A 27,162-nucleotide genomic window follows, 5' to 3' on the forward strand; every position below is an offset into this window, starting at 1 on the left:
CACAGTGCGTGTCAGCGTGGATAGGGTACATAGCCACGGTCCTCCTGTGTATGTCCTCGTCCGGGTTGCTCTGCTCTGTGTCCCATTGGCTGGCTGGTTTGTAGCTATCACAGGAACCATACACACAGCACTGGTAGGCATAAGGCATCTCTATTACCCTGCAACCAACAGACAAAACAGTATTGACAATCGACCAAGAGAAACAATGCCACAGCAGATGGTTTAACAAGTGCTCCAAGAAAGGTGCACATCCATCCATCCATCCATTATCAGCCGCTTATCCGGGGTCGGGTCGCGGTGGCAGCAGGTTCAGCAGGCCGACCCAGGCTTCCCTCTCACCCGCAACACTTTCCAGCTCATTCTGGGGGATCCCGAGGCGTTCCAAGGCCAGCCGGGAGATATAATCCCTCCAGCGTGTCCTCGGTCTTCCCCGGGGTCTCCTACCAGTTGGACGTGCCTGGAAAACCTCTAATGGGAGGCGTCCAGGAGGCATTCTGACTAGATGCCCGAACCACCTCAGCTGACTCCTTTCGACACGAAGGAGCAGCGACTCGACTCCAAGCTCCCCCCTGATGTCCGAGCTCCTTACCCTATCTCCAAGGGTGAGCCCGGCCACCCTGCGGAGGAAGCTCATTTCGGCCGCTTGTATCCGAGATCTTGTTCTTTCGGTCACGACCCAGAGTTCGTGACCATAGGTGAGGGTTGGAACATAGACCGACCAGTAAATGGAGAGCTTCGCCTTCCGGCTCAGCTCCCTCTTCACCAGGACGGACCGGTACAGCGCCTGTTTTATTGCTGCAGCCGCGCCGATCCGTCTGTCGATCTCCCGCTCCACCTTACCCTCACTCGTGAACAAGACCCCGAAATACTTGAACTCCTTCGCTTGGGGTAGGCAGTTTGTCCCCACCTGGGTGCACATATTCATTTGAATTTGAGCAGGAGCATTACTAGCTTAACCTTTACATACAATATTGGATGTTCACTTTAACGCTTCAAAGCATCTCCAAGTGATTATGAATCTGTTATTGAGTATGTAGGACAAATACAGCAAATTACCCATAATCTATCTAGGGAACTTTTTGTGGATGGTTGTACGCAAATATCTACTGTTCATATACAGTGTGTTTGAAATGGCTCTCTCTCTCTCACAGGAGTTCTGTTTTGGATGATGATTGACAGTAATGACATTACCACTTGATTACCTGCCATCTCCTTTATCTTTGAAACTCGCTCTCCATTTTTACTGCACCTTTCCAGGCCTTCAGGGATCTTAGTAACAAGAATTAACTTGCTGCTTCCTCATTGTGGAAGTTTAATTCAGGAATGGCTTGCAGGGATACAGTGTAATTAGGGCATTGTCAACCATGGCTGCTTTTGTATAAGAAAATTGTGAGAGGAAGGATAATTGAAGGGGTGGGAAGTGATGAATTTTTCTTCACAGCCACAGGTTACACACCTGGGTAAGTAGTCATCTTACGTAAGTTTATGATGAGAAAAATATAAAGAAACATTAGGTAAGAGGGAAAAAATGTGTGTGTGCGCGTGTGTTACCTCATACGGGGGAAGTAATCAGGACTGAAGGCCTCGTATAGTTCCGTGTTCCCCCTCAGCTTGAGATGGGTGAGACCCCCTAAACCTGCAACAGGCACTGAGCTGAGACGGTTCTCCGTCAGGTCCCTGAGATAAATATGGAATAGAAATTAATACAGAAACAAAAAAGGGTGGGGGTCAGATCAGGCCAAGTCAGTGTTTACCAAATGTGTTTTCATTTCACATATTGCAGAGGGTCATTCTTGGTAACAAAAAGGCTGATCATCAGATTCCCTTTAGATAACACTTACTGTCAGATGTAGTATATCTCCTTGTTTAGCTACGCATACTTCACACAATGAAGCAGTTTTTATTGGCATGACCTGAGATGAATCTCCTGACCCCACAGAGGAGTTTTTCAAACAAAAATGCATATCAGTGTTTTCTTTAGACTCAGCCAAAGACAACATGTTTTTCTGCAGCACACACAGTCAAGTATGGGGTGTTTGTACAAGGCTCTGACGCACAGCTTCACTTTAATTAAAGATGCATACATTTGTCATGCCTTCTAGGGGAGGAGAGTGACACTTCAGAAGGACCCGATGAAAGAGTCTTAGTGATTGAAATGTATATTATGTGTTTACTCACAGTTTGATCAAAGAGTGAAGTGAGGCAAAGGCATCCAGGTGGATCCACTCGATCATATTACTGCTCAGATCGCTAAAACAAGTCAAAGTAAAGTTAAAGGGACAGAAAGGAAGTGCATTTGCACTATGAATATTGTATCTCCATCACCACTAGATGTCAGTAATAAGTCATACGTCTCCATAGTTTGATCCTGTTGCTTCCCAACCTTTTTGGTTTTGGACCCCATAAAATGAACTAACGTCTTCTTAAAACATCTCATCCTACATGTGATACTAGTGATTTTCCTTCCACAGACAGTTTCAATAAGATATATTTAGAGGTACAACTATCATGTAATTAACAAGGAAAAAAGCTTCGATGAGTTGTGGTGAAGAATTATGTTTTGTTTTTTATCTCTCCTTTCCTGTTGCTCATCTTTTGAAGCCTCAGATATCTTGGGAGCCCTTAGTGGGGTCCTGATTCCAAGGTTGACAACTACTGATCTCGACAATGTATTTGAGCAGTTTAGACAAAGGTTGACTTACAGTGCTCTGAGAGAGGTGAGCTGCTGGAAGGTGCTTGACTCTATCCTCTTGATTTGGTTATGCTGAAGCCCTCTGTTAGGGAAACAAATACACAGGTGTGGTGACTATGGGAATAATGGAAAAAAAAGTGCAGGTAAACAGATTCAAATGTTGATTTCCATACATATGTGTGTGCAATTGTGTTGGGTGTTGAACTCACATCTCTTGCAGTGCAGAGCAGTGGTGAAAACTGGGCAGATCTTCAATCTGGTTGTAAGACAGCTCCCTACAACAATTCACAAAGCACATATAAACACAGTGACCAGCTGTGGATTTATAGCGTGGGAAATTATGGGGGTGACAGGATTATTTGAGTTAACAGTGGGCTCTGTGAGCAAGCAATATAGCTGGAAAGTAATTATTTGGGTGGTGTGTGTGTGGGGAGGGTGATTGGATTTCATAGCACAGTGATTGTACAAATGATTGCTTGGTGGCACAACTCTCCACAGTTGGGTTTTGTGTATCAGTTTATATACCTCTCACCCCCACTCCCTCCCATGTGTGTGTGTACTCACAGCACTCTGAGGCGAGGCAGCTGCTCACACAGATCCAGAGGGAGAGCTGAGAGACCGGCCCGAGTCAGCGTCCTGTAGAGAAAAGGAGAATCCTCTGATCATTGTTGAAGTGCAAACAAGCGAAAGGCTTCCCCAGTTCTGTGAGTCTAACTTGGTCCGACAGAAAGCTGTGTAGGTTCGCCAAACCTGTCACTGGCTGGCATACCTAGCTTACCCCTCCCGTTTCTGAGTGTCCTGTACCGTCCCTTTCGCTCCTAGGATTCTAAAAAGCACATATTCTCTCTTCTTTTCTTTCTGCTTATCCTTATCGCTCTTCTCTCTTTTTCTCTCATGTTTTTGGACTCCTAGGATTGTATCTCTCTCAAATGATTTGCTATTGTCTGTGATGAATCCACACAAGATGAAATAATACCACGCGTATGATTGCTGGGATAAAGGAAACACTTACAAAATTTCCAGGCTGGTGGTTCCTTTCAGATCAGGAAACTCTTGAATCTGGGTTGCCCCATTAAGAGAACTGCAGCAACAAGGGAAAAAAGTGTCAGAAAAATCTCTCACACACACGCACACATACACACACACAAACGCGCACACACACACTTTGTCTAACAGCTCATTTTAGCCATCAAACTTTTCCTCCAACATCAACACAGGCTGTTTTGGTTGTCTCAAAAGACATCATAAGTCACACCATTCAACATGTTCTTACAACACACTCGCTCTTACCACATCAGCACGGCAATACACCAACACAACATCATTCAGTAGGACATTACACATGTCCATTCAACTCTCACTGCTAGGGACAGAGGATGATTTAAACAGTGTTTGGGCTAACTCACTGGAATGGTTCCTACTGACCGCATGCATACTCACAGTGTGTGCAACTTAGGTAAGAACTGGAAAGCGGACTTTCCCACAAACTGGATGGGGTTTTCATAGAAATGACTGCAGAAAAGAAAGAAAGAAAGGGAAAATTCCTTAATTTGTGTTTAGGAGTGACCTGCGCTCTACATGATGTTGACATGAAATAACAATTATGTGTTTATTTAATACAACATGTCCACATTGTAGCATTAAGCTCACATGGTTTGGAGCTGAGGGTTTCCCACGAAGGCCCTCTCAGGGATGGCTTTGATATTGTTGTTATGGAAGCCCCTGCAAATATAAAAACATAGTTAATCAGAGAGATTATCAATATGTTTCTGATTTTGTGAATGTGTGTGAGTTTAGAAGAGCGAGAGGCAAGTCATGTGTCCTCATGTTGCACCTGCCAGTGCACAGCTGAAAAACATTTTTGGATAAATGAGATGTAAACACGCACACATATGCTGTATCTGTGTCACATATGCACGGTGTGGAACATCTGCTGAAGCAGAGGGAAAACATGGTTTGTGTGTGTGTGCAGGCGATTGAGTGCGTGGGTGTGTAGCCAGCACCTGCTTAGGGCGAGAGAGATTGTATCCGAGTGCCACATTAAATTCACTTAACGGGATTACTCGGGATAACGCAACCATGATAGTCATGTCAGGCAGGTGTGTGTGTGTGTGTGTGTGTGTGTGTGTGTGTGTGTGTGTGTACTCACAGTTCCTGAAGCTTACTCAGTGTCCTGATGGCCACAGGGAACTCCTGCAGATCATTGTAGTTTAAATCCCTGAGAGAGAGAGAGACAATAAGATAAACAATGGTGATTGAAGTGTATATGGAAAAGGTCCAAGGCATGATGGAGGTTTTATTTCTCTGCAACCATAATTCAACCATATTTGATATTCTGTATTTCCGTGTGTGAGAAAGTGTGCCTGATTGCATATGTATGCGCAGCCATTTCCTCTCCACTCTGAGCGGCTGACAGCTGTAGAGTGTGAGGTTTGGATTTGACCTTTGACCTTTGCTGCTCTGACCTGACTATTTAGGTCTGTCACTGATTAGTTACCAAGGAAATGCTGGATCAAAACAATCATTGCTACAATTTAGTTGACACAGCTCCTACGCAGGTGGCAGGAACAGGTTTTTTTTTCTGTACTTGAGTATGTACTGTAGATGTTTGTGAACATGGGAAACGTGTGCAGTGTACATGTCTGTGCTTATTAAGTATGCCTTTTGCCATATGAAGGCATGTGCCTGAGTATGCGTGCTGTTTTAGAAGATTAGCCACCCAGGTCAAAGAAAATATAAAAGTACTGAGTTACAGTCAGCTGGATTTGTTTTTATTCGTTTCAAGTGAATCCCTTTGACAGTACTTTTAGATATGTATTTATGTTTTTCGCCAAGTATCAGTGGATACTGGGAAATGTCTGTCTGTCTGTGTCTGCTCGTTTTTTTTGCATAATGCAGTTCTGTTTTCCAGCAGTCCCCTGGACGGCTCCTTGTAGTAATGATTTTATAATACACACAAGGGTTGGGGAGGGTTGTGGTCATGCAGATGGTCTCTCGTATTTCTCATAAGCGAAGCCGCTGTGAGAGATTAACCCCTCATACCAGCGCAAACCCCACGTCAATGACACCTGTCATCTTATCCCGCTGAATCATCGGTCTCTGCTCGCCGCTGACGGCCCAAACACTTTAACACACACTATTCTTGTCCAGAGAGCTCCATCCCTCTTTTTCTCATTCTTTAGTTTCCCTTCATCCCCTTAAGCATGGCTCCCCCTGACTTACACCCTGTTCCCTCACATTTCCCAGCATGGATAATGGCTTTTAAGTTGAGTGTTAAGCTGGACATGTGCTTTTGAGTGCACAGGCAGAAGTACTTGCTTATCTGCACACACACACACACACACACACACACACACACACACACACATGCATGTGCCCACACACATGCCCATAAAAAGGAACGCATGATTTTTTTTACATTTCAACAGGTTGTTAAGCAGCGTGCCAGAAACTGTTTTCATCAGACCACCGTGAATGTTGCAGGAGACACAGTTGCACTGTGTGAATTTCTCTCGCTTTCTTTCTCTACCTCTGTCATAAGGCAGTTAGTTTCCTGTGGTTTCCATATTAGTGTGTGGTTTCAATCTAGTTATCAGAGCTACGGCACGTACGCTCAAACAACTCTCCTGTAGCCAGGCTCAGCCGTAGCGCTGCTTAGCAATTACTTTTACAAAACATAGAGGAGTCTGTTGATGTTGCGTCAAGATAATCATAGAGAAACTTTTAATCTTCACATTCCTGCCGTTCATTTGTTGGTTATGGTTTTGAGAAAACACCTGCTGAAATTACCAGGACATTCATCATTATGATTTAGCGCTGCACCTTTATTATTCTTTGGCACACTAGGTACATACGATTTATAAAAACACATTTATTGCAGGTGTGTGTTTGTGTGTGTGTGTGTGTGTGTGTGTGTGTGGGTGTGTGTGTGTGTGAGAGAGTGAGAGATAGTGAAAATGTCTTGAGTTTAACTTGCAAGAGCAACTTCTATCCAAAAAGCATATGCACATGCATGAGTGTGTCTGTCTGTGATTAAGTGTGTGATACTCACAGTGTCTCCAGACTGTGTAAACCTTCAAAACATCTCGCACCCATGCTCTGAATGTGGTTGTTATGGAGATGCCTGGGAAAAAGGCCACAAATATTTTTCAACAAATCAGAAATGAAGGTCTTTAAAATGTTTCCACACTGAAACAGTCAACATAATGCATAGTTTATCTAGTAAGTAGAGAAACCCAGACTCAGGAGAGTTTGAAGTATTACAAATCAAGATGTCACTTACAGAACGACGAGGGCGGAGAGGTTGGTGAATGCATAATCTGGGATGTGCGTGATCTGGTTGAGGGCCAGTGTCATGGCCTGCAGGGAGGCCAGAGAGTCCAGGGCCATCCCGGGGATCTCTGTGAGGGAGTTGTCGTCCAACCACAGGTGTCTTAGGGAGCGAACCCCCCTAAAGGCCCCAGCAGGAACCTCAGACAACAGGTTAGCATCAAGGCGCCTGCAGGGTGAGAGGAACTGAGCTCAGCGAGATAATCACCAAGTTTAAGAACAGTATGTTTGCTTATCTGCAACCGTGCTTGTGCGTGCATTAGTGGTTGTATGTCGTGGCAATGAAACACTTTGACTTACAGGAAGGTTTTTATGAGAATTACACATCTTTTATTCTCCGTCTTTCATCTTTGCTGCAGGGTCTTAGAAGCGTCTCATTATGATTTATTCCCATGCTAAATAAGCCATGTCTAGCTTTACCAGCACAGACATGTATGAAATGTAAGATCAGAAAAACACAAACGTGTAGGAACAGTTGTGACGGGCCTGTTTTATTCTACCTCATCCTAATTATCTTGTGTGAGCAGACTTCCCTCAATGCCTGGAAAAGCGGAAAGAAGCACCGAGGCATTCTTTAGGATTTAGCTCGAAATAGCATACCCAAACTAAAAAGGGTGTGTCTCTGCAACCACAAGGGCTATTTGAATAATTTTGGTGTTATAATAAAGGCAACCCTTGTGCGCTTTTGGTCAGATGTGTAAATATTAGTATATATGTTGCTGGCTAAGAGTAAATAAAGATTGAAACACAGAACAAATAGAAGTTTCAGGTCCGCCTATAGAAAAAAGCACTTTCAGGATGATTATCTCCTTGAAATGATGCTTCACTAAGCCCTGAAGCTCTCCCAAATCATAGCACAATATGTGAACAGTCTCTCTGCAATGTATTCACTTGAAAAAGTGAAGCAGAACAAAGTCAGATTGGGTAAAGTACAGAGAGAATTCAGGCGAGGTTTCCAAAATTTGCATTTCGGCACATTTGCGCATATTTTCGCGCATCTGTGACATTTGAATTTTTTCATGTAGCAAACCTTATATTTCACTTTCATATGACTTATGGTGTTCAATAAACTTGTATCAGTGTGGATTTACAGGGGGAAATGCATTTAAAAATACAAAATAAAAAAAGTTACAAAATTTGCTGACTCAGCGATTTATGTTGCTGTGTTCTTTGGTTCATATCTCGGTGATGCTTTGCAGCAGAGGGATTTGGTGAATATACTTGGAATCTGTGTGGAATTGTCTTGCTTTTTGCTATTTGTCTTTTTCTGATAGCACCAAGCTACGGGCTGCTAGTTCCGGAAACATGCAGAGTGGGCTGACTCATGACAAAATTATAACTATTTTATTTTAATAATTATTTTAGTTGGTGTTTGAGTTGTGTTGAAATGGCTGACTAATTATATTAGCCCAGGTTCTCTTGTTTAATTTGAAGTGTAGCATCAATATATTTGTTCATGATTATTGTAACGTTTTACACAGTTTAAATAAATTTCTAAAAAAGGACTTATATAGGTCCATACGGGGCTTAAAGTGTTAAGATGCATCTTCAGCTGTTCCTCCCTCATTCATTCTTTCCACTGGAGTCCCGCTGTCGCCATCAGTCTTTGACGTTTCCACCACTCATACACAAAACACAACACCGGACACACACACAAATGCTCTCACACATGTGCTTTCATCTCTTTAAACCTAAGAAACCTTTGTCCCCTCTTTCACTCAGTGTCCTCAACCCACGGGCAACGAGTGTGGACTGTGACACACACACCCCCACGTAAATGCACACATGCATACACACTGTCCATAGTGATGAATGATCCCCTCTGGGCAGAGTTGACAAGCTGAGACCACTTCCTCTCGCTATTCTTCTTTCTTTGGCCCTTCACACTCATTCATTAATCTCCTTTTCCTCCCTCCGGCCCCTCTCACACTCACATTTTGTTTCCTACATCTTCATTTGATGCACTCCCAGCCGCTGCAAACCCCTTTGCGTCTCATTCCTTAACTCTTGTTCGTCTTTCAAAAAAATCCTCCCTTATCAATGTTCTACTGTGGTGCTTTGATTCTGGTGCTACAGCCTCCTCACCCCTCGGAGGCGTCACCAAACAAACAGCATTATCCCCATCAGGGGATACAACTGTATACACTGGCAGATGCTCACACACAGGGAAACACCCTGCAGCATACATGTAAATACACATGAATGTGTTCATGCGCACACACAAACAGCTTCAGGACATTTTCATCTTGTCTACTTCCTGAGCACACATTTTCTTCAGCGCTAAACATCATCCTTGTGCATCCTGTGCACTCCACCTGTGGACATTGGTTGTCCCTGACCCAAAGCGTAGGATGAAAGCTACGGAAGACCCTTGGTTTTGTTCTCCAGGGCAAAAATAATAATTGCTCCTCTGGGTGGACCTGCCAGGTCTCCAGAAGGTCCAGACAGAACCAGGAATGTTTCACAGAAGCCAATAAAGCAGCAACTATTTCCTGTCCATCACATCAAAGTCTGAGGCACGATTACAGGAGAGAGAAATGGAGACAGAAAGAGAAAGTTCTCTTAAATGATCCAGGAGATCTGTGGACATGCCTCCCAGTTCAATTCTCCAGATGGCCAACATTTTATACAACGGGGAACTTGAAGGAGCATGTTTCACTACCATCGAGTCAAATCTATAAAAACAGGAATATTTTGATTTATGTGGCTTGTGGAAGTCATCAGTGGTGATTACGCTGCTTAACCTGTGGGTTGGGATCCAAAGCACAGTCTTGTCTCCTTATAACTAAACAACAGCAGTACTCAACATTGTGTGTTGTAATTGGACTCCAAACAGTGAGACACATTTCTTGATTCATCTTCAGTTCGCTGCTGACAGAAGGATTTGTGTCTGAGATTAAGAGTATTATTTATTTGAGATGAAAGCCTCTTTTATACATTTATACAAATTTAGAACGCATTTTCTGTCTCTCTTTCTTTTTACCTAGTGTGTTTTATGTAAGTGAGAGGCGCCAACAAGCTTCACTCTCCAAAGCCTTTCCAGTAATCTTTCTCCGCTAGGCTTATCATTACTGTAATGACAAGGTACGTCTCTATTACCTGGCTCTGTGTGTGTCTGTTGTGTGTGTTTGTTTTTCATTACTTGAGAGCATCCCTATGTGAAGAAATTAAGAGACCACACACACACACACACACACACACACACACACACACACACACACACACACACACACTAGCTTGTTCTTAAACTGTACGTAACACAAACGTGATTCAAGACAGTTGATTAATGTAGCTTTCTTGAGTTTTGAAGAGCTGTCACATGTATTCATCTTTAAACTGAAAGCTACTCTGGTCATTTACTACTTTACCGTGCAACTTAATTGTAAATTTCTTCTCTCCTCTCTGATTACCACCACCTGTCTGCTCTGAGCATGCAGTCGCTACGCATGTACTGAGAGATTTCTTAAATGATCCACGCTACTCTTATTACACCATGTTTCCATCCAAATAATTTTATGCAAATTGTCTAATAAGAAAAGCTTGACGGAAGCGACATCTCCAGAATACCCACATCTAGACTCATGTCTGCTGCTAAACTGTCTGACCGCTGCTATAACGCACACTTATATAGTTTCCTAATTTATGTTGCTTATATGTTGTCTATTTTTAACTGTTTTTACTTTTTTAACTGTTTTTGCACTTTGTTTATATGTTGTTTATATGTTATATGTTGGTCTATTTTTTTACTTTTTATACAGTTTTTGCACTATTCACTTTATGTCAGACAATAGAGAAACATATTTTCAGGTCTGTATGTTTGCACAAATGGAAGAAGTGACAATAAAACTGACTTTGACTTTGATACCTCCAGAGCTGTCAAACCCACTGCTGCACCGGTAGGGGAGACTCCCTGCGATAAATCAGGAGATGAGCCCATCAGCTCTTTGTTTTTCTTTTACTGACATTGGGAGCTCAGGTATATTCACTCAGCTGTTCCCAAGCTTTCTGTTTGCTGCCACATTTGTAACATTGGCCTTACATTCTCTTATGCTGGAATCCAACGGTTATGCAAATTGATCAAGGTCAGCACGAATAGTCAGGCAATTATGTAATAATTGCGTGCAGGCGTGGTGACTGTGTTGATGGAGAGCAGGCCTGCTTAATACCAGACAGGAAAACGTTTCACGTGCACGCCCCTTCAATTTTACAACTCCATGCAATTTGAACGTGTGTCTGTGTGATGAAGGAAATGGCTTTATGGGTATTTACAAATAATTATTAATTTGGAAAGCAGGGCTGTCGAGTATGTGTGCGGTACAAAGTTGGGAGCGATGTGTTGGGGGGAGGAATTACAGATGAGGTGGTCCACATGCATCCGCCCAAACATTCACGCTGACACACACACACACACACACACACACACACACACACACACACACATGTACACTGACCCCACAGATGAGACAATTATGCCACCAAACACTCTCATTAGCCAGGGGGATATCGGTGTGGGTGGTGGGAGAAGAACGGAGGAACGGAGGAGCGGAGCGGACGAGGAAGAGAGGGGGAATTGATGGAAAATGGGGTTGTTTCACAGCTCATTGGAGATGCTCTCGCTGGCCTGCAGTGTCTGCTGTTTCCCTCATGGCTTCCAGATGCTACCATGAACTGCACTGACAAAGTCAGGCTGTGACTCCTACTGTCAGGCAGTACAGTGCAGAACTATTGGGGTATGGTCTGTAATATGTTAGCAGTACTCTATACCTGCACTGCGGTCAGAGCTGAGTGGTGTGGGTGGGTGGCCTGGGGATGTTTCATTCCCTGCTCGATGAGGTAAAGTCACATAATTGCAGGTGTGTGTGTGTGTGTGTGTGTGTGTGTGTGTGTGTGTGTGTGTGTGTGTGTGTGTGTGTGTGTGAGAAGAGAGACTCACAGAGATAGTAGGTTGGGTAGGTCCCATGGAGCATCATCAGGAAGTCTCTCCAATTGGTTGTTTTGTATCATCCTGAAAGACACATACAGATTATTCAGTCGAGGTAATAGCTCTATAAGTGATAGAGTGTGTTTGAGGGCACATCAAGCAGAACAAATAATTCCATCATGAGGGAAATCTGACACAAAAAGGAAAGGGCCGGTGAAAGCTTGAGGAGAAGCAGAGAATGAAGGGTAGAAGAAAAGAGAAAGAGAAGCTCCTTGGGTGGGCTGCTGATGTCATTCTCAGAAGAATGGAGCAAAACGCGAGGAGGAAGTGGCGAGCAAACAATATCCCCCTCTTTCCTCTCCCTCCCTTGCTTATTCTTTTTTTGCTCCCTTATTCTTTAAAGTTTGTATCGTGATCATCATGGTGCCTCTTTGTGAGTCTGCGAGGCCTTGTGTCACAACAGTTAAACGTCTCAGCTTGCAGTAAAGTTGTTATAACAATATAGTATCTTTTCTTTGTGAGCTCGATGTCTCGACTGCCAAGTACATATCAGAATGATTTATTATCCATTAATTTATTTTGATATACTGTCAGTGGGTGTCTCAAGATGTAAAAAGCATACGTTGCTATATATTCTTACTGAACTCAATGTGTCGCATTCTTTCGTAGTGTAGTGTATTTCACAATAGTCTTCTGTACAATCAATGCAGTCAGTGTAGAAAAAAATGCTGCTCAGGTTTTTAGAGGATCGGGAGAATGTTTCCACTGGGACGATGATGCCATGATAAATGCATCAAATTGAGCCTTTTCCTGTTTCAAAGAAATTCCCGAGGGGAAGCTTGTACTCCACTCTTGGTTCATGACCTTGTGTGTGTGTGTGTGTGTGTGTGTGTGTGTGTGTGTGTGTGTGTGTGTGTGTGAGTGTGAGTCAGCAGGAAGTCAGCTTGCGGTTACCCTACTACACAAGGTCAGCAGTCCATTTGTGACATTAACAGACTTTAACTAATATATTGAGGAAGGAATCCAACAGCTCAGCTGCTCCGAGGGTCAAAGAGACCGTACAAAGTTTGCTGGGATGTTATAGTGCCAAGCATGAATACTTTCAGACATGTATGCGTCCAGGATATGTATGTCCATCTGCAGTAAGGACATAATAACTGAGGATTTATGGCTGGTTCACTGGTTCTGTCTCTGTGAGTTTCACAACACAAGGTGAAAGCAGATCAAAATTCCCTCAAATTACAAACCACAATTCTCTAGCTAAGTTTATATTCTGTGGCAGTGCTTCTCAAACTTTTCTCAGCGAGGGCCGAGGAGGGCTTGCATTTCCAAGGATCATGAAAACCTCCTTAATACCCTTGTCTCTCACCCAGTAGAAATATGGCAGTAACTCATTAGATGCAGGGGTCAGAAAATGCCTTGGTTTTTATTGCTTTGAATTTTTTCCCAGATTTAATATGTCACTGCAGCGCTAACAGTTGGTGGCCAACTACGAGCACACTATGAGAAATGTAGTGTTGAGAGAACACTTTGAATGGCATTTTAAAGGGATTTCTTTTTGTCACTTGCTGTAATCTAGGTGGGTGGTGTGACTGGGAGGTCCCTGCATTACACCTGTGTGTGCATGTGTGTGCTTGCTTACAACTGAAACAGGGCTTGTTTGGGATTGAAGGAACCAGCTCATAAACTTTAATAATAGTTAATGATGCATGGCCTGTGTGTTTTATTCAAGGCAGGAGCACAACTCTATCACCCCATAATGCTAGAGTGGAATAACCCTCCTGGGATGTGGACCGAACCACCAGAGAGCGATAGGGTGGGAGGGTGGATAAGGTTACTCACAGAACTTTGAGGTTGTGGAGACCCTGGAGAGCGTGGCCCGAGATATACCTCAGCTGATTCCCTGAGATACGCCTAGGAGAGGAACACACAGATCAAAAAAGGGAAAACAAATGATGCAAGTGAAAAGTGAAATTCAAGCACATGCAAGAAAACATTTACAAGTCTCATAAGAGAAGTTTTGCCTTTTGCCTTATTCTAGGTTTTTGGATTGAGCTGTATGACTTCATCCTTGAGTTCCTGCTCTGGGGTTACTGCCGGGGCAGTATGCAAATAACAATATTCGATTCCCTTTCAATGTGGTTGCTATTGGCCCAAAAGCACTCCCTGAAACCTTAACCAATCCTGGGAGTTCTGATGAGTGAGCAAAGACTGAACTGAATGAGACAGAGACTGGGTCAACCAGTGCAGCCTGAAAGTATATTTGCTTATGCGCATGCAAGTGTGTGTGTGTGTGTATATATTAAGGTGCATACTATATACGCACACACGAGCACATATGCGTGTGCAGTGTGGATGCGTGTGCTATTTTCAATGTCCTTGAGGTAAATTGGGCCCGTTCTGAGGGGCCTTGAGGACAGCAAGGGAGAGAAACCACACACATTCACATAAGCAATCCAATCAGTTTGTTTATCAAACACAGCACCTAATGGTCATTTGTGAGTGTGTATAAGATGTCCAAATAAATAACATTCAGTCCAACCGAGTGACTCTCAAGGTCATGAGCTGGAAGCTCAGTTTAAACACATTTTTGGTCTTCACAGCTCGAGACCACCCACTTTTATTAAACACACACACACACACACACACACACACGCATACACGCACAGGGTTAAAAGTCACCCATTGGCATGCTCCTGCTCACACCGATGCTCTACAGGTGACATTTGCCTGACATTTCAGTCTCATGCAGACTGCCTTTGGCTGAGTTGCTCCATCAGTGCCAGAATATTGAAATATTGATATAGCACTCTGCCTGCCTTTCCAAGCCACTATCATCCAGATGGTAATGGCCGAGAGCTCCCAGCAAACTCCCTCTGACATCTGATATTCATGTCAACATGTCTTAGTCTTATTACTGTGCGGTGGCAAACCACACAGCCCCTCCCGCGCCTGCCAAATCTCACACTCAGCCCAGTTTAGAACTCTAGTAGAGCTTCTATTTATCAACACAAGCAGACACACACACACTCATACTCTTAGATGGATACCCACATTGGCATACTAGAATACAAAATGGACTGATCTTAATCCAAGCTATTGTGGTGCCATTTAGTCATGCCTCTCAAACCACAAAACTCATTCAAACAGACTTTGACTACGTCACATGAGGTTTTATTACAGACATGGAAGACCCAGATGACAGAGTTGATCTGCAGTGACTGCTGCTCTTTGACCTCACAAATTATAATATTCATTGTTATTTTAAGATAAAGGAGTTCAATTTGCACGAAGATCACAAAGATCACTAAGCACACGTAAAGACACATGTTCACTGCCCATTTGTTGTCCCTCAACGGATGATAGGTCTGCTACTTCAATACCATTTCAGTTTCCTCAATTGCACAAGCTGGTCACCGGGGACCGTTTGGAGAGCTACTTTTCCAGAGGTAACTGTTTTAATAGACCTTTCTAAGGCCCTGACACCAGTAAAATAGATCTCAGCCCATTTCTTTCTTTTGATTCCTGTTCAAACGCATTAGACAAAACAAAGATATAGGTAGCACCAAAGAAAAATACATGTCTTCAGTGGGGGGATAAGCAGGGCCAGCAATTTAGAGTTTTAGAAAACAAACATTGTAGTTAAGGCCATGGTATGATGTGCATACCCTACTGCCAAACCAGCCTTTCTCTATTAGCCGCACATTTGGAGCCAAAACAGCATTAGAGTGGAATCATGTTTTTTTTTGCCGACTTCATTTGTCAAATGGATAATTATGTCGAAAGTGAAGATGGATATTTAAAAAGGAAAGAAACGCTCAGACGTTCCTGATAGACATCAACAGAACACCGGCAGTTGCCATTGACCAACTGTTTCCATGATATCAGTGTGCGTATTTATGTGTGTACGTGTGTGTGTGTGTGTGTGTGTGTGTGTGTGTGTGTGTGTGTGTGTGTGTGTGTGTGTGTGTAAATGATCGAACGTATGAGTAAATGTTCCGCACTTAGCCTCCTAGTCATTCCACATCAATCTCATTCTAATGAAAGGCGCCTTGCTCTTGTCAAACCGTGGCTCCAACAGTTTTTTCTTTTAATTTGATTTGGGGATGGTTGGAATTTTTCTTGGCCCCTGGACTGGGTTGATAAAAATTCCACCTCAGCATAATTCAGCTCGATTGACGTGATTCATAGATAAAATAACAGAGGCTAGTGTGTGTAGTTCAAATGTATGGGAGAGAAGTGGGAGGGGTGGTAACAAAGGTGAGACCACCCTGCTATCAGAGCTGATCTGTGAGGGCATCACTGAAGCATATCAACTGCTGATTATCCCATGTATCACCATGTCCCATTGCCTCAAAATAATAAACAATAAAGACAGAATAAAGACCTAGACAGCTGAGACAGCGTCATATGTTGGGATACTATCTGAGGTAGTGATAGGACACCATAACGGTAGCGTGGCCAGGATGGCTGATAAGAGTCGATGAAAGAAGCAGATGAGGATAAACCGGTTTTATTGTCAGTGAGAGGGTGGCCTGGTGTGTGGGTGGGTGTGTCTGTAAGTACATTTACATGTATGACCTTTTTCACCCTTGGTCCATCAATAGAAATGTTATCCCTCCTTCTGTTCGGAGGTCCAGCCTGAGGGTCAACCACTTAACCTGGCGTTAACCTTTGAAATTACTTGAGTAAAATATAGACATGTGGAAAACAGTGTGTGTGCGTGTGTGTATGAGCTAGAGAAAAGCAGACAAAACCCAATGTTGGCAGCGTTAAAAAGAAAAGCTTTAATTGACCTAGATAGGCCCAGCTTGTGTGCACCTGGAGTATCACTATCAGCTAATATCGTAAACCCTTGTGTTGTCTTGGGGTCAAAATGACCCATCAACACACATACATATACACTCGTACACGGGTCATTTTGACCCCAAGACAACACAAGGGTTAACCCTCACCTACTCTATACTCCTGGCCTATCAGCTGACAATCTCACCATCATGAAGAAGACAAGAAGGGCAGCACTGGCCACCACTTGCCACTTTTCTTCTCTTAGGTTTGGAATTTAGTTGATAGTCGGAGAGCACATTCCAGAGTTTTAGTTTTGAGCCGATAACCAGCGCTAGCACCATATTGCACGCACTTTTACTTTTGCTGATAATATCGTGTGTCAAAAAAAGAGTCAAAGCCAAGAGTCATAGAGGGTTTAAAAAAACTCCAGTGAGATTGTTTTTCCCATCAGGACACTTTGAACGGGCTGATTTCACCTCTGTATTTAGGAGTTGAGGGATGATTCAGATAATGATAAGATGAGCATGAGAGACTTGATCCAAACGGATGATTATGACGGGATTCAAAGGATGAAGGCACAGTGACATGGGATCTCTCAAGGTACAAACAGCGTGGACTTTGATACTGATGATAGGTGGAGAGGATGATCGCCTTCAAAAGCAGTTTTCAGGAAGGGCTTCTAGGGTGACGAGTTCCCTGAAAACACCTGCTGTCAGTTCCAAGTTGCAATTAGATAAGAAATAGATAGTGCATCTTTGATATTAGAGGAGGACATTGAATACAGGGGAAGTCTTTGATATGTCATTGGATGAGTAACCAGTCTTAGAGTCTGTACCTGATTGCCTGCACTGTTGCCCTCTCATTAGTCCATAGACATACAGTCTGCCTCTCAGTCGCCTCTCTTCATGCTCTTCATGTTGACTGACAGCTGGGTGCAGGTTTGTGTGTTTGAATTAAGAGTAGATTCACTGATCAAAGCGCTAAATGAAGGCTCAATGAGAGGTGTCTGAGGTTCATAAAATGGAGGAGTAATGCAGCATTGATATTGATAACAAGGTGTGTAATTACCCCTCCTGAAGCAAAGAGAGGTTTGCTAAATGATTTGTGAATTCATTTAGTCCCCACGTTTGAGTTTAAAAGGGATTAGCTGTCTGCATTTTGATACTACAGAGGTGAGAGCTGAGCGAGGAGATAAGATGCAGCGTGATACATTTTACGTTTATGAGAGGTGCTTTAAAAGGACACTGTATGTCCTTCCTCCTCCTCTTACCCATAGTGTAAAACAGGATGAAAGCTGGACTCTTGCCATAAGCAGATTTGTCTTGGTTTGTAAGAATGTGTCGAGAGAAAAAGTAGAAAAACTATCAAAGGCAGTGTCTACAGCTTGCAATAGCCTGCAGCAAAATGGAGATGGGGGGGGCTGTAGAAATTAATTGGAAAGGAGGGAGATAAAGTGAGGGAGTGCAGACAGGGAAGTAGAGCCCAACATCAAACAATTTATCACTTCCAGTCACAACATGCCTGGCCCTTGCTTCTCCCTGTGCTACCAACAAGTGCTGTGGACCCACATCAAAAGCTATCGCTCTCAAACCGACTGTGTTTAGAGCCTTGGTTTGTTTTTCTAAGCGCTATAACTTGTTGTATTTATAATGTGTTTACCATAACCTGCTCTGCTCCCTCTTGCTAAACCTAGACGGGAGTGGATGTCAGAGATGTGCTTCTCCCTGCCTTGGAACATCATCATCGTCTCAGCATGTTTCCAGAAATGGTCAGCAGGCTACAAAAAAATGGCTTTAGGGCAGGAACATCCTCCTTGGAAGAGTTACAAAGCAACAGAACGTCTCCATAAAGTGTCAGAACACAAGAGCGATACAGAGGAAGCAAGATCAACGGGGCTGTAAAACACTGGGAGGATTGTCTCCGGACAAACACTGCAGATCCAAGACCCCCACCCTGTTTTTCCCCAATGCAGGCAAATTTCAGCATTGATGTTCAGCTTCACTCTGCACTGTGTGGTTCTGATTATTAGGCCATCAGCAATATCTAACCTTCACCGTTTTTACGACAGCAAAGGTTGAGATCAGCAACTCAATGCACAACAATAAATCAAGACTCTAACTTCAAGGTGTTACAAAATCTCATTGCTCGGCTTTCGCTCTCCACTTCAGATCCGGTTTACTGCGACTCCGAGTCGACTGAATGGTTATTCAGCCGACTTTTCTTTTTTTTTTTTTTACTTTCATCGTGATTAGCTCATGCGTCACAGACTGCAGCTGCAAGAATTAACAAAGAAAACAGTGGGCTGTTCAAACACCGCAAGCAGACACACACTGCAGGCTTCAGAAGTAAAAGAATCAGGTGAAGGCTGACATACACACGCATTCACACCCTCGGGCCATATCTGAGGGCAGCTTTTGTCAAACCGAGACTTAGCTGAGTTCTGCTGAGTGGTCAAATCCGATACCGGCCAAGTCGACCGAAGAAATGTTCAAAAAGTTGTGTTGCGGCGTGTGTGCTTTCATCAGCCCTTTGAGAGTGAAACCAATACCTTTGTGAAGTACTGACCAAACTGTGCCTGTGGCACAAAGTATAGAAGTCAAGGAAGTCCAAATTCTGTCTTGTTTTAATTTGAATTTGGTTATCTGTTTTGGCATTTCATTGATTTCTTAGTGTATCTGCAATAATATCAAAACATTTCTAATGGTACCCAACCGTTTGCATACTTAATGTTATATAACAAGAAAAACACAACATTCTTATTTTCCCCAATTCTGTCCTAAAGTCCTCCTATAATGAGTTGGTTGGCAGAGGCTTATGTCTATGTGTGCACTGCTCCTGCTGAGCTGTCCAGCTGAAACAAAGTGGGGAGGAGGCTTGGATGCTGAGCATAGAACCTGCTCTCTGAACACCTTAAGAACTATATATTCACCCTGAGTGAATATCAGGTTATATTCGCCTCCTTCTTTTGTGCAGCCATCCCAGGATTTCCTCATATATTGCTGCAGGCACTTTCTTGGTCGGAGAGATCAGAGGCAGGCCAGAGTCATCAATCCCTATAACTCGGCCTGTGCGTATCAGCGGCTCAGGGAATGGCTGTTTCTTGTCATGTGTGAGTTGTGATGATGGAGTTTTATCAATTAAATGTTAGCTGAATGATTTTGTACTCACAGTTCTGATAACAGGTGCAGTCGGTGGAAGGCTCTGGGCTGGATCTCACTGATGTTGTTCATGCTGAGATCCCTAGAGAGATAAAAAGGGAAAACATGAGTATCAACGTATCAATCAATGTGGACCTTATCAATGTTGCGTGTAGGTACTCTCGGCATGTAACATTACAAATGATTAAAATGTGGTTTTCACAGGACGATCAATCATCAAGACTGGGGAGTAGTATACAGAGAGGTTAGAAGGTTAGGTAGAGAGGTTTGAGGACGAGAGGGAGGAGAGGGAGATGTAGAAGAGAAATTTTCCCCAATGATTCATTGTTGGGCAGCTGTAATTTCCTTCTCGTCCCAGTGACTCTTTCTCTTTTCCAGATGTCTCACTCTACCTTCTCTCAAATCTGACCCCTCAGCCTCCCTCCATATCTATCTATCGCTCTCTCTCCTCTTCTTTTTTCCTCCTTCGGTTTCTCAGGAGACCACTTCCTTTTCCTTTTGTTCATGGCTGCAACATAGACACACTCCATTTCTCTGCATCTCTGACACACACGCTGACGTGAGAGGGTGTGCTGAGGGGTGAGTGTTGACGCAGCTGCGTTGCGGTCAAAGAGGGAGAGGTGCAGGATGCTCCAATACAACATGCATGCACACTCGCACACTCACTCCCTCAACACACACACACACACACACACGTAACCTACTTTTCTACACTTGGGACGGTATGAGGACAACTAATGTGTCAGCCTCTGGTAGAAAACATACATAACCTTGTGGCCTGAGTCATGTAAGGTCATCTCTTTGATAAACACAATGAAAGCAAGGAGGTGCTACGTCACCCCTTCTTTGCTTTCACAGCCCTTGGGGTCTCGCAAGAGTCTTCAAGAGTGAGGCTTGTATGTGCGTGTGTCTGTGTGAGTATGACACTAACCATTGCTCATAAAGCCAGACCACCGGGCTAGCAAGTTTAAACCGTGCTCTCAGAAGCCCTTTGCAGTTGGGAGTTTTGACACACTGGGTGTTTGTTTGTCAAGTCAGCCAAGCTGACGGGGGTGCTGGCTGAATCTATCCGCAGGCGTGATCTATATTCAGCTTCAGGGACGATGTGGAAAAAGCACTGCAAGGCAATATTTAGCAGTTGTGACGAGACAAATACAGTATACCAACAGCTTAGGTTTACCGTCAAGGATGGACTCCCATTGTCACTGGGGGTGAGGTGGGTTCGCACCATGTGATGAGCTTGCAATGTTAACTGTGTCCTTTTGCTTTGAGATTTTTTTAGGTCAGATATTTACAGTGTGCAGCCTCTTCTGATATTTAATATTTTCCTCACGCAAGCATCATTTTTGGCATGTTCATATCCCTTCATAGGAATTTCCTGGCCCTTCCTGGGAGGTCTGACTGCAGATAGAGGGGTTCAAGGTGTTTCTCAGGGTCTAGGACAAATTGGCAGGGTGGATGCTTTCATTCAGTGTTGAGGGGGAAATGGTTGTTTTTGTCTGTAACAGAATATAATAGTACATTAATATTCCACATCATAATTCCTGGCCTCAACTTTGGTTTATGTTTTAAATAGCATTTCCCTGTATTGTCTGCATCTTGTGTTCTGATAGGCAACTACAATACTCTATAAACAGAGATTTTACCTGTAGGGATTCTACAGGTAAATGCAGAATTTATTCCAGCGCTTATTCCTTCTGTAGTCTGAGTAGAATTGACCAATCACGTTCGAGCAGGCTTTGGTCAAATGCAGGTAAACCGTCTGTGTGGAGAGCAAACAAATCTTGGAACCCACCAGCTATCGTCTGACGATGATTTAGTTTTACATTTTTTTAATTAGCATGTCAACTGCCTACTTGTGAAATAAATGTAAATTTACACATTGTACTGTTGTCTCTCAACTACCACTCAAGTCTTGTATCTCAAGTTCCTAATCGGACCGTAAACAACGAGCAGCGCAGGGAAAAGGAAGTCTTGGCCTGGATATCCGCTGGCTTCATCGGACCCCTACAAATATAGCCCCTCACCTCCAGAGACGTTTTCGTTGTCAGACCGATAGGCATTATGCACATTTACGATGCAGCGGAGAGGGGTAATGTATATTGACAGCTGGTGGTGGTAATGCACAATAAAAGTGAGCAATGGGCCAAAAAGGAGGATAAGAAGGAGACCGCAAACCAGAATAAATAATAGAAGTTTGGAAACAATCAGAAAAGGCTTTGCAAGTGTTTTTAGGAGGTTTGGAGCTTTAAGGATATGCATACTGCAGTGTGGTGTGAAACATATGATGTTGCAATGTTTGCTTTCAATAAAAATTCCACAGGGCACCTTTAAATATTATAGCCCAATTTTAAAATATTCGTATCTAATTATAATCTAATCTAATAAGTACACATACGTACGCACTCCTCAAAATGTAATGCAGCGTAACTAATTATTTCTCTTAAGAAGCAACAAGTAATATAACAATTCAGAAATCTAAAAAAATCAACAAATACTGTATAATCTATTACTCTCTTTTCTCACATTTGCTGACCTTCGGTCTCCCGCTCAGTAAAAGTACCGTGGTGATGTCATGTGAATTATTTACTTCATGTTTTTCCCATTTTCGTCCATGGAGTAATTTGGGGACAAATGCAACGTGAAGTGTAATGCTGAGTGTAGTGCACTATTGCTTGATTAAAGTCAGGCGTAAATATAAGTGATAACAAAGTTGCCATGGAGATGACACAGCCAGCAGTAACAGCAAACCAAAAATTGACATAATCAAGACTGGGTGACATCACATATAATGACACAGTATGCACACGATTACCTCATTGGAACAATACACACCTTTATTCTGTTCATTGTCCCTGTACTAATATTCTGAGAAAAATCTTTATTGGAAAATCCTGGGGGATCATTAAAGCATAACAACACACTCACATGCAGACCCACGCGTAGACACACACATCACCCAGCTCACGAGGATGCGCCACAAGATTGGAGACAACGCTCCATTATCTGGTCCTGATTAAATAAGCCATAAACAAACGTGTGAAGTCCATAACAGCGGCCTCACTTAGACAGAATAAACACACAGCAATGGAGAGAGAAAATGTTTAAAAATAAAGACACACAGTGGTGAGTCATGGGGAAAGGTTGAATGCAGCTCAGGTCTGCTGTGCTCTCCAACAAGCTCATTGGGAAGCCGGAGAGAGAGAGAGACATTTCTGCTTTGCAGGCCAAGGCCTCCGCTGACAACTTGACGTATCGTTGGAAGGCGCTGCGCTATGGCTTGTTTTTAAAATCAAATAACAGCTGTGGCTTTTTTAAACCATGATAATTATGATTGATGACTACCACATGTGCATTGTGTCGGCTGGCACTGTGACGTGCAGATATTTTCAGCGCAAATAAACGGACACAAAATAAATGAGTAAGAGAGCACTTAAAGATTTTGCAGAGTCCGCAGTGTATGGGAGTTTCACAATTAGAATTAGGGTTTCTGTGTCCCCATTTTATGGGCACCTTGAATGTGTGCGTGCGTGTGTGTGTGTGTGTGTGTGTGTGTGTGTGTCAGAGAGAGAGAGAAAGAGAGACAGACACAGATACTGACACACATATTTGCACTGTGTGCAGTACAATATTTTTTCCCCATTTATAGGTGACTGCGGTGTGTGTGGTAAGATGTCTGTCGCTCATTTTCACACCCCTATTGTTTTCCAGTGAGCCTGCATATGTGGTGGGTACAGTCCCTGGTTGCGTTTTCACCACATCATACATGAGCGCTGCCAGGGCATGGAGACAGATTGCTGTGTGGGTCTGCCTGTGTGTGTGTGAGAGAGGGACAGAGAGGAAGTTGCTGTGGTTTCTTTTCTTTATTTTTCATGCGAGTATTCAGTAGGGAACCGTGCTGCCTTATCTTTGCCATCGCGGCGTCCAAAAGCCGCCCGATATTGCTCCCAGGACAACACATCTCTCAACCGACAGAGGCACACAGGCCGTCTCCTCCCCTCTGATCCCTGTCTGCTGCTGAATGATGAACTAAAGACTCCTGAGCAGTTTTCGGAGCAGAGGATGCAGACATGGAGACCCATGCTCATCCCTCAACAAACACAATCCCAAATGTGCCTCTTAACTGTTCTTTTTATCCCGATCTGCTGTGAACCCGCAGAATGACTGACAAAGCCCCCAGTGATCTCTTTCTCTTTCCCAGGAGAGGAATTACATTTTCATGTGCCTGCATGTAATTTAGTGTGTTTAAGCACAGTAGTGTGTGTGAAATTGTGGCCAATGTTGCAGCATTTGAAAGAGTAAGAAAGAAATTGACATTTTTCCATTCGTATTCCTTCCATCGTTCCGTGATTTGCAGATACACAATGTGCTCTGATAGATCGTTTATTCCTTCCTCTCCAACGTGTGTGAGTGCGTACGCTTTTGTGCATGTGAATGTAAGAGAGGAAGGTTTGGCACAGGAAGAAAGGTAAATCACTGGATATTTTACTACTTTAGGCTGTGATTGATAGAGTAACCAAGGCAAGGAGCTTGTCTTAAGGGGGGAACGGAAGCATGAAGAAACAGAGGTACATTTCCATTCATCCGCCTTGGTCCTTTCTCTCCCTCTCTCTTATGCCACTCTATCGCTCACACTCACTCTTTTCTCCCCATCTCTGTTTCAAATTTCAACTGGAGCATGGGGTTACACAGTCCGGTAGTTACAATAATGTGATTTATCATATTTCCTCTTCGCCGTCAACAGAACTACTGAAGTACGCTATCGGCTCTGTGATCAAAGGAAGTGTGTGGGTGTGAATGTGCCCCTAGCTCCGTTGTAGCCACTTTCAAACTGAAAGCTGACAAGAGTTGGTTGATTTAGCTCAAAACAACTGGCCACATCATATAAAAACACCCGTATATGAGACAAACATCCACAGGCACTCGTACACACTCCAGGTGGCTTTTGTGGCATGGATGACGGACCACCCTGAGGAGTGAATGCTCCCTGTGAATGAGACGGATGCAATCAGCAGTCAGGTGTCGGTTTCTATCATCAATGGGGAAATGTGTCGATCCGACAAAGCTAAAAAATCTTGAATGGAAAGTTTCCGGCATGTTGCTCAAGCTTATAATTACATGCAGGTATAGGACATCATGCAGAAAAAGCATGCAAACAAACAGGCTTACATTGTTGCTCTTGAGAACGATGTTTTTCATGACTCTCTCTCTCTCTCCCTCTCACACCCACACACACAAAATCACTTCACAAGAGCCATGCCCCGAGGTCTTCCCTCTCACTTCCTTCCCTTCCCTGCTCTGTCTCTCTCTCGCTCTCTTTCTTCTTGCCTCCCTTCCAATCCCTTTCTCACTCGCTCAGGTGGAGACTCTTACCAAACCAACAGCAAATAATGGCAGTAAGCTTTGTACCTTTGAAGCCGGCTTATCCATCAGGAACATTAGAGTAATAGATCTTTAGTGGAAATCAACAACCAAAACCTTGCCCAGAGGGCAGGAGCTCTGCATTAGCGATGCTTGAGCCACACCTTGGCTGTCTTTTACAGTAACTATGACAGTAATTTCTTCGGTCTGATCCTCTCCGCTTAGCGCTCTGAAACAGTTAAGGCTACGATGAAAGAGGATCTTTTATTCCACACAATGCAACTGGTAGTCAATGCTCGGGCGCCGCCTTAAAGAGTGCCTAAATGGTTGTGTGTGTGTGTGTGTGTGTGTGTGTGTGTGTGTGAGAGAGAGAGGGCAGAACGTGTATGTGTACATGTGTGTGAGGGTGAGGTCTAAGTGTGTTAGCTTTTTCAATCTGAATAGACGGACTGCTTTGGCATTCAGTTTCTCTCATGGTCACACAGCTTGCACACACACACACACACACACACACACACACACACACACACACACACACACACACACACACACACACACACACACACACAGGCATGCACACACACACAAAGAGTCAGGAAGGAGGGTACAATGCTGTCCTCCCCTCCTCCTTCCTCTAAAGATGTGGGTTTTTTTCTTCCTCCCAGACTTCCTGGGAGGGGTACACTGCCCTTTGTGTCCAAAGGCAGTCTCTCTTTATCTTTCCCTCTCTTATTCTCTCTTTCTCTTATTCACAGGGCACAAAGAGCAAGGGAGAGGGCGAGGAGAAGTCTTTCACCTGGATAAGGAGGGCCACGGGGAGGACTTGGCTACAAAAGAACAGAGAGGGAGGGAGGAATAGAAAAGAGGAGATAACGAGACAGAAAAGGGAGATGCGTCTGTGTTTTTGTCTTCCCATGTTGTATGCTCTTTTCTGCTCGCTGCGGTTTAGGGGAGAATGACAGGCGGATGTCTGGGTGGAGAAAACGTCTGTTTAGTCTGAAGCCATGTCATGGGAAACATATTCATTCCCTTTGGGACTTACTCATACCCTGGTATACTGCACATACACATGTGCATGTACACACTCTATGTCCGCTCCCCGTCCTCCCACACACACCCTGCCATGAGACACGGCGGGGGGCGTGGGGGTCAAGCACTTCAGTAATGGAACAGGAAGTGTTGGAACAGTCGGCACTACACAACATACAACTGCCTCCAACATGTGGACAGGACTGACAGGCAGCTGTTGTGGGTAGGACATAGCTTTGGGAGCAAAAGGCATTCATAGCCCTGTGCATAGTCCACTAATCTGTTATTTTGGCATGTACACTTTGTCTGGCTTTCATATATGTTTGTTACATGACTTGCATGGACAGAGTGTTAGGTTTCTTCATAGATCGAAGCTGACAGTTTATGCCACATGAAGGAAATGTTTCATGAGCATAGGACAACCACTTTGCCACAGAAATCTGTTCAACATAATGGCAAAGATGTGTGGAAAAGGGTTACAAATTTCACCACTTTTCCACACATCCTGAAAAGGTATCTCTTACAGAGGTGTCCTTTCCTGCACACTGATTCTCAGCAGATTCTCAGCAGTGGATACAACAGTAGATGAAACCCGATGAGTGTTAGTGTCAGGCTCTATTATGACTTCATTTGGTTGAATGGCAGAAACAGGAGGACACTGGATCTAGTTAGAGGACTGCTCAAATCCACTCCTGGCTCACTCCTCTCCGCACTCACAGATGATCAGCTCGTCTGCTCCATATATTTAACAGTATCCACGGATAACATCTAGACCTGAACTTAGATCAGCACTTGATGAAATCTTACCCCATACCAATGAGGACATATGGCTGCTGTTGGTTTAAAGAGATTTAGTTTGGCCTCTTGCCATGCATGTAAAAACT

The 27,162-nt window shown here is 43.7% G+C and overlaps 1 protein-coding gene across 1 annotated transcript in view; it reads right to left on the reverse strand.

The window, feature by feature from the left end:
• The window catches only part of lgr6 (leucine-rich repeat containing G protein-coupled receptor 6), a gene marked incomplete at its 3' end in the record, with an annotated part of 35,741 nt that overhangs the window by 2,084 nt on the left and 6,495 nt on the right, over positions 1–27,162 (reverse strand). Inside the window, exons 2-16 of the mRNA XM_079226629.1 lie at positions 19,899–19,970; positions 13,785–13,856; positions 11,955–12,026; positions 6,975–7,190; positions 6,744–6,815; positions 4,842–4,910; positions 4,343–4,414; positions 4,133–4,204; positions 3,705–3,773; positions 3,257–3,328; positions 2,902–2,967; positions 2,703–2,774; positions 2,179–2,250; positions 1,552–1,677; positions 4–158 (exon numbers count right to left, since the gene is read on the reverse strand). Of these exons, the coding sequence (XP_079082755.1) occupies positions 4–158; positions 1,552–1,677; positions 2,179–2,250; positions 2,703–2,774; positions 2,902–2,967; positions 3,257–3,328; positions 3,705–3,773; positions 4,133–4,204; positions 4,343–4,414; positions 4,842–4,910; positions 6,744–6,815; positions 6,975–7,190; positions 11,955–12,026; positions 13,785–13,856; positions 19,899–19,970 (1,349 nt within the window). The remainder of the gene's footprint in view (positions 1–3; positions 159–1,551; positions 1,678–2,178; positions 2,251–2,702; positions 2,775–2,901; positions 2,968–3,256; positions 3,329–3,704; positions 3,774–4,132; positions 4,205–4,342; positions 4,415–4,841; positions 4,911–6,743; positions 6,816–6,974; positions 7,191–11,954; positions 12,027–13,784; positions 13,857–19,898; positions 19,971–27,162) is intronic.

This window comes from Taurulus bubalis (assembly GCF_910589615.1).
Source record: "Taurulus bubalis genome assembly, chromosome: 11".
NCBI classification, from domain to species: Eukaryota; Metazoa; Chordata; class Actinopteri; order Perciformes; family Cottidae; genus Taurulus; species Taurulus bubalis.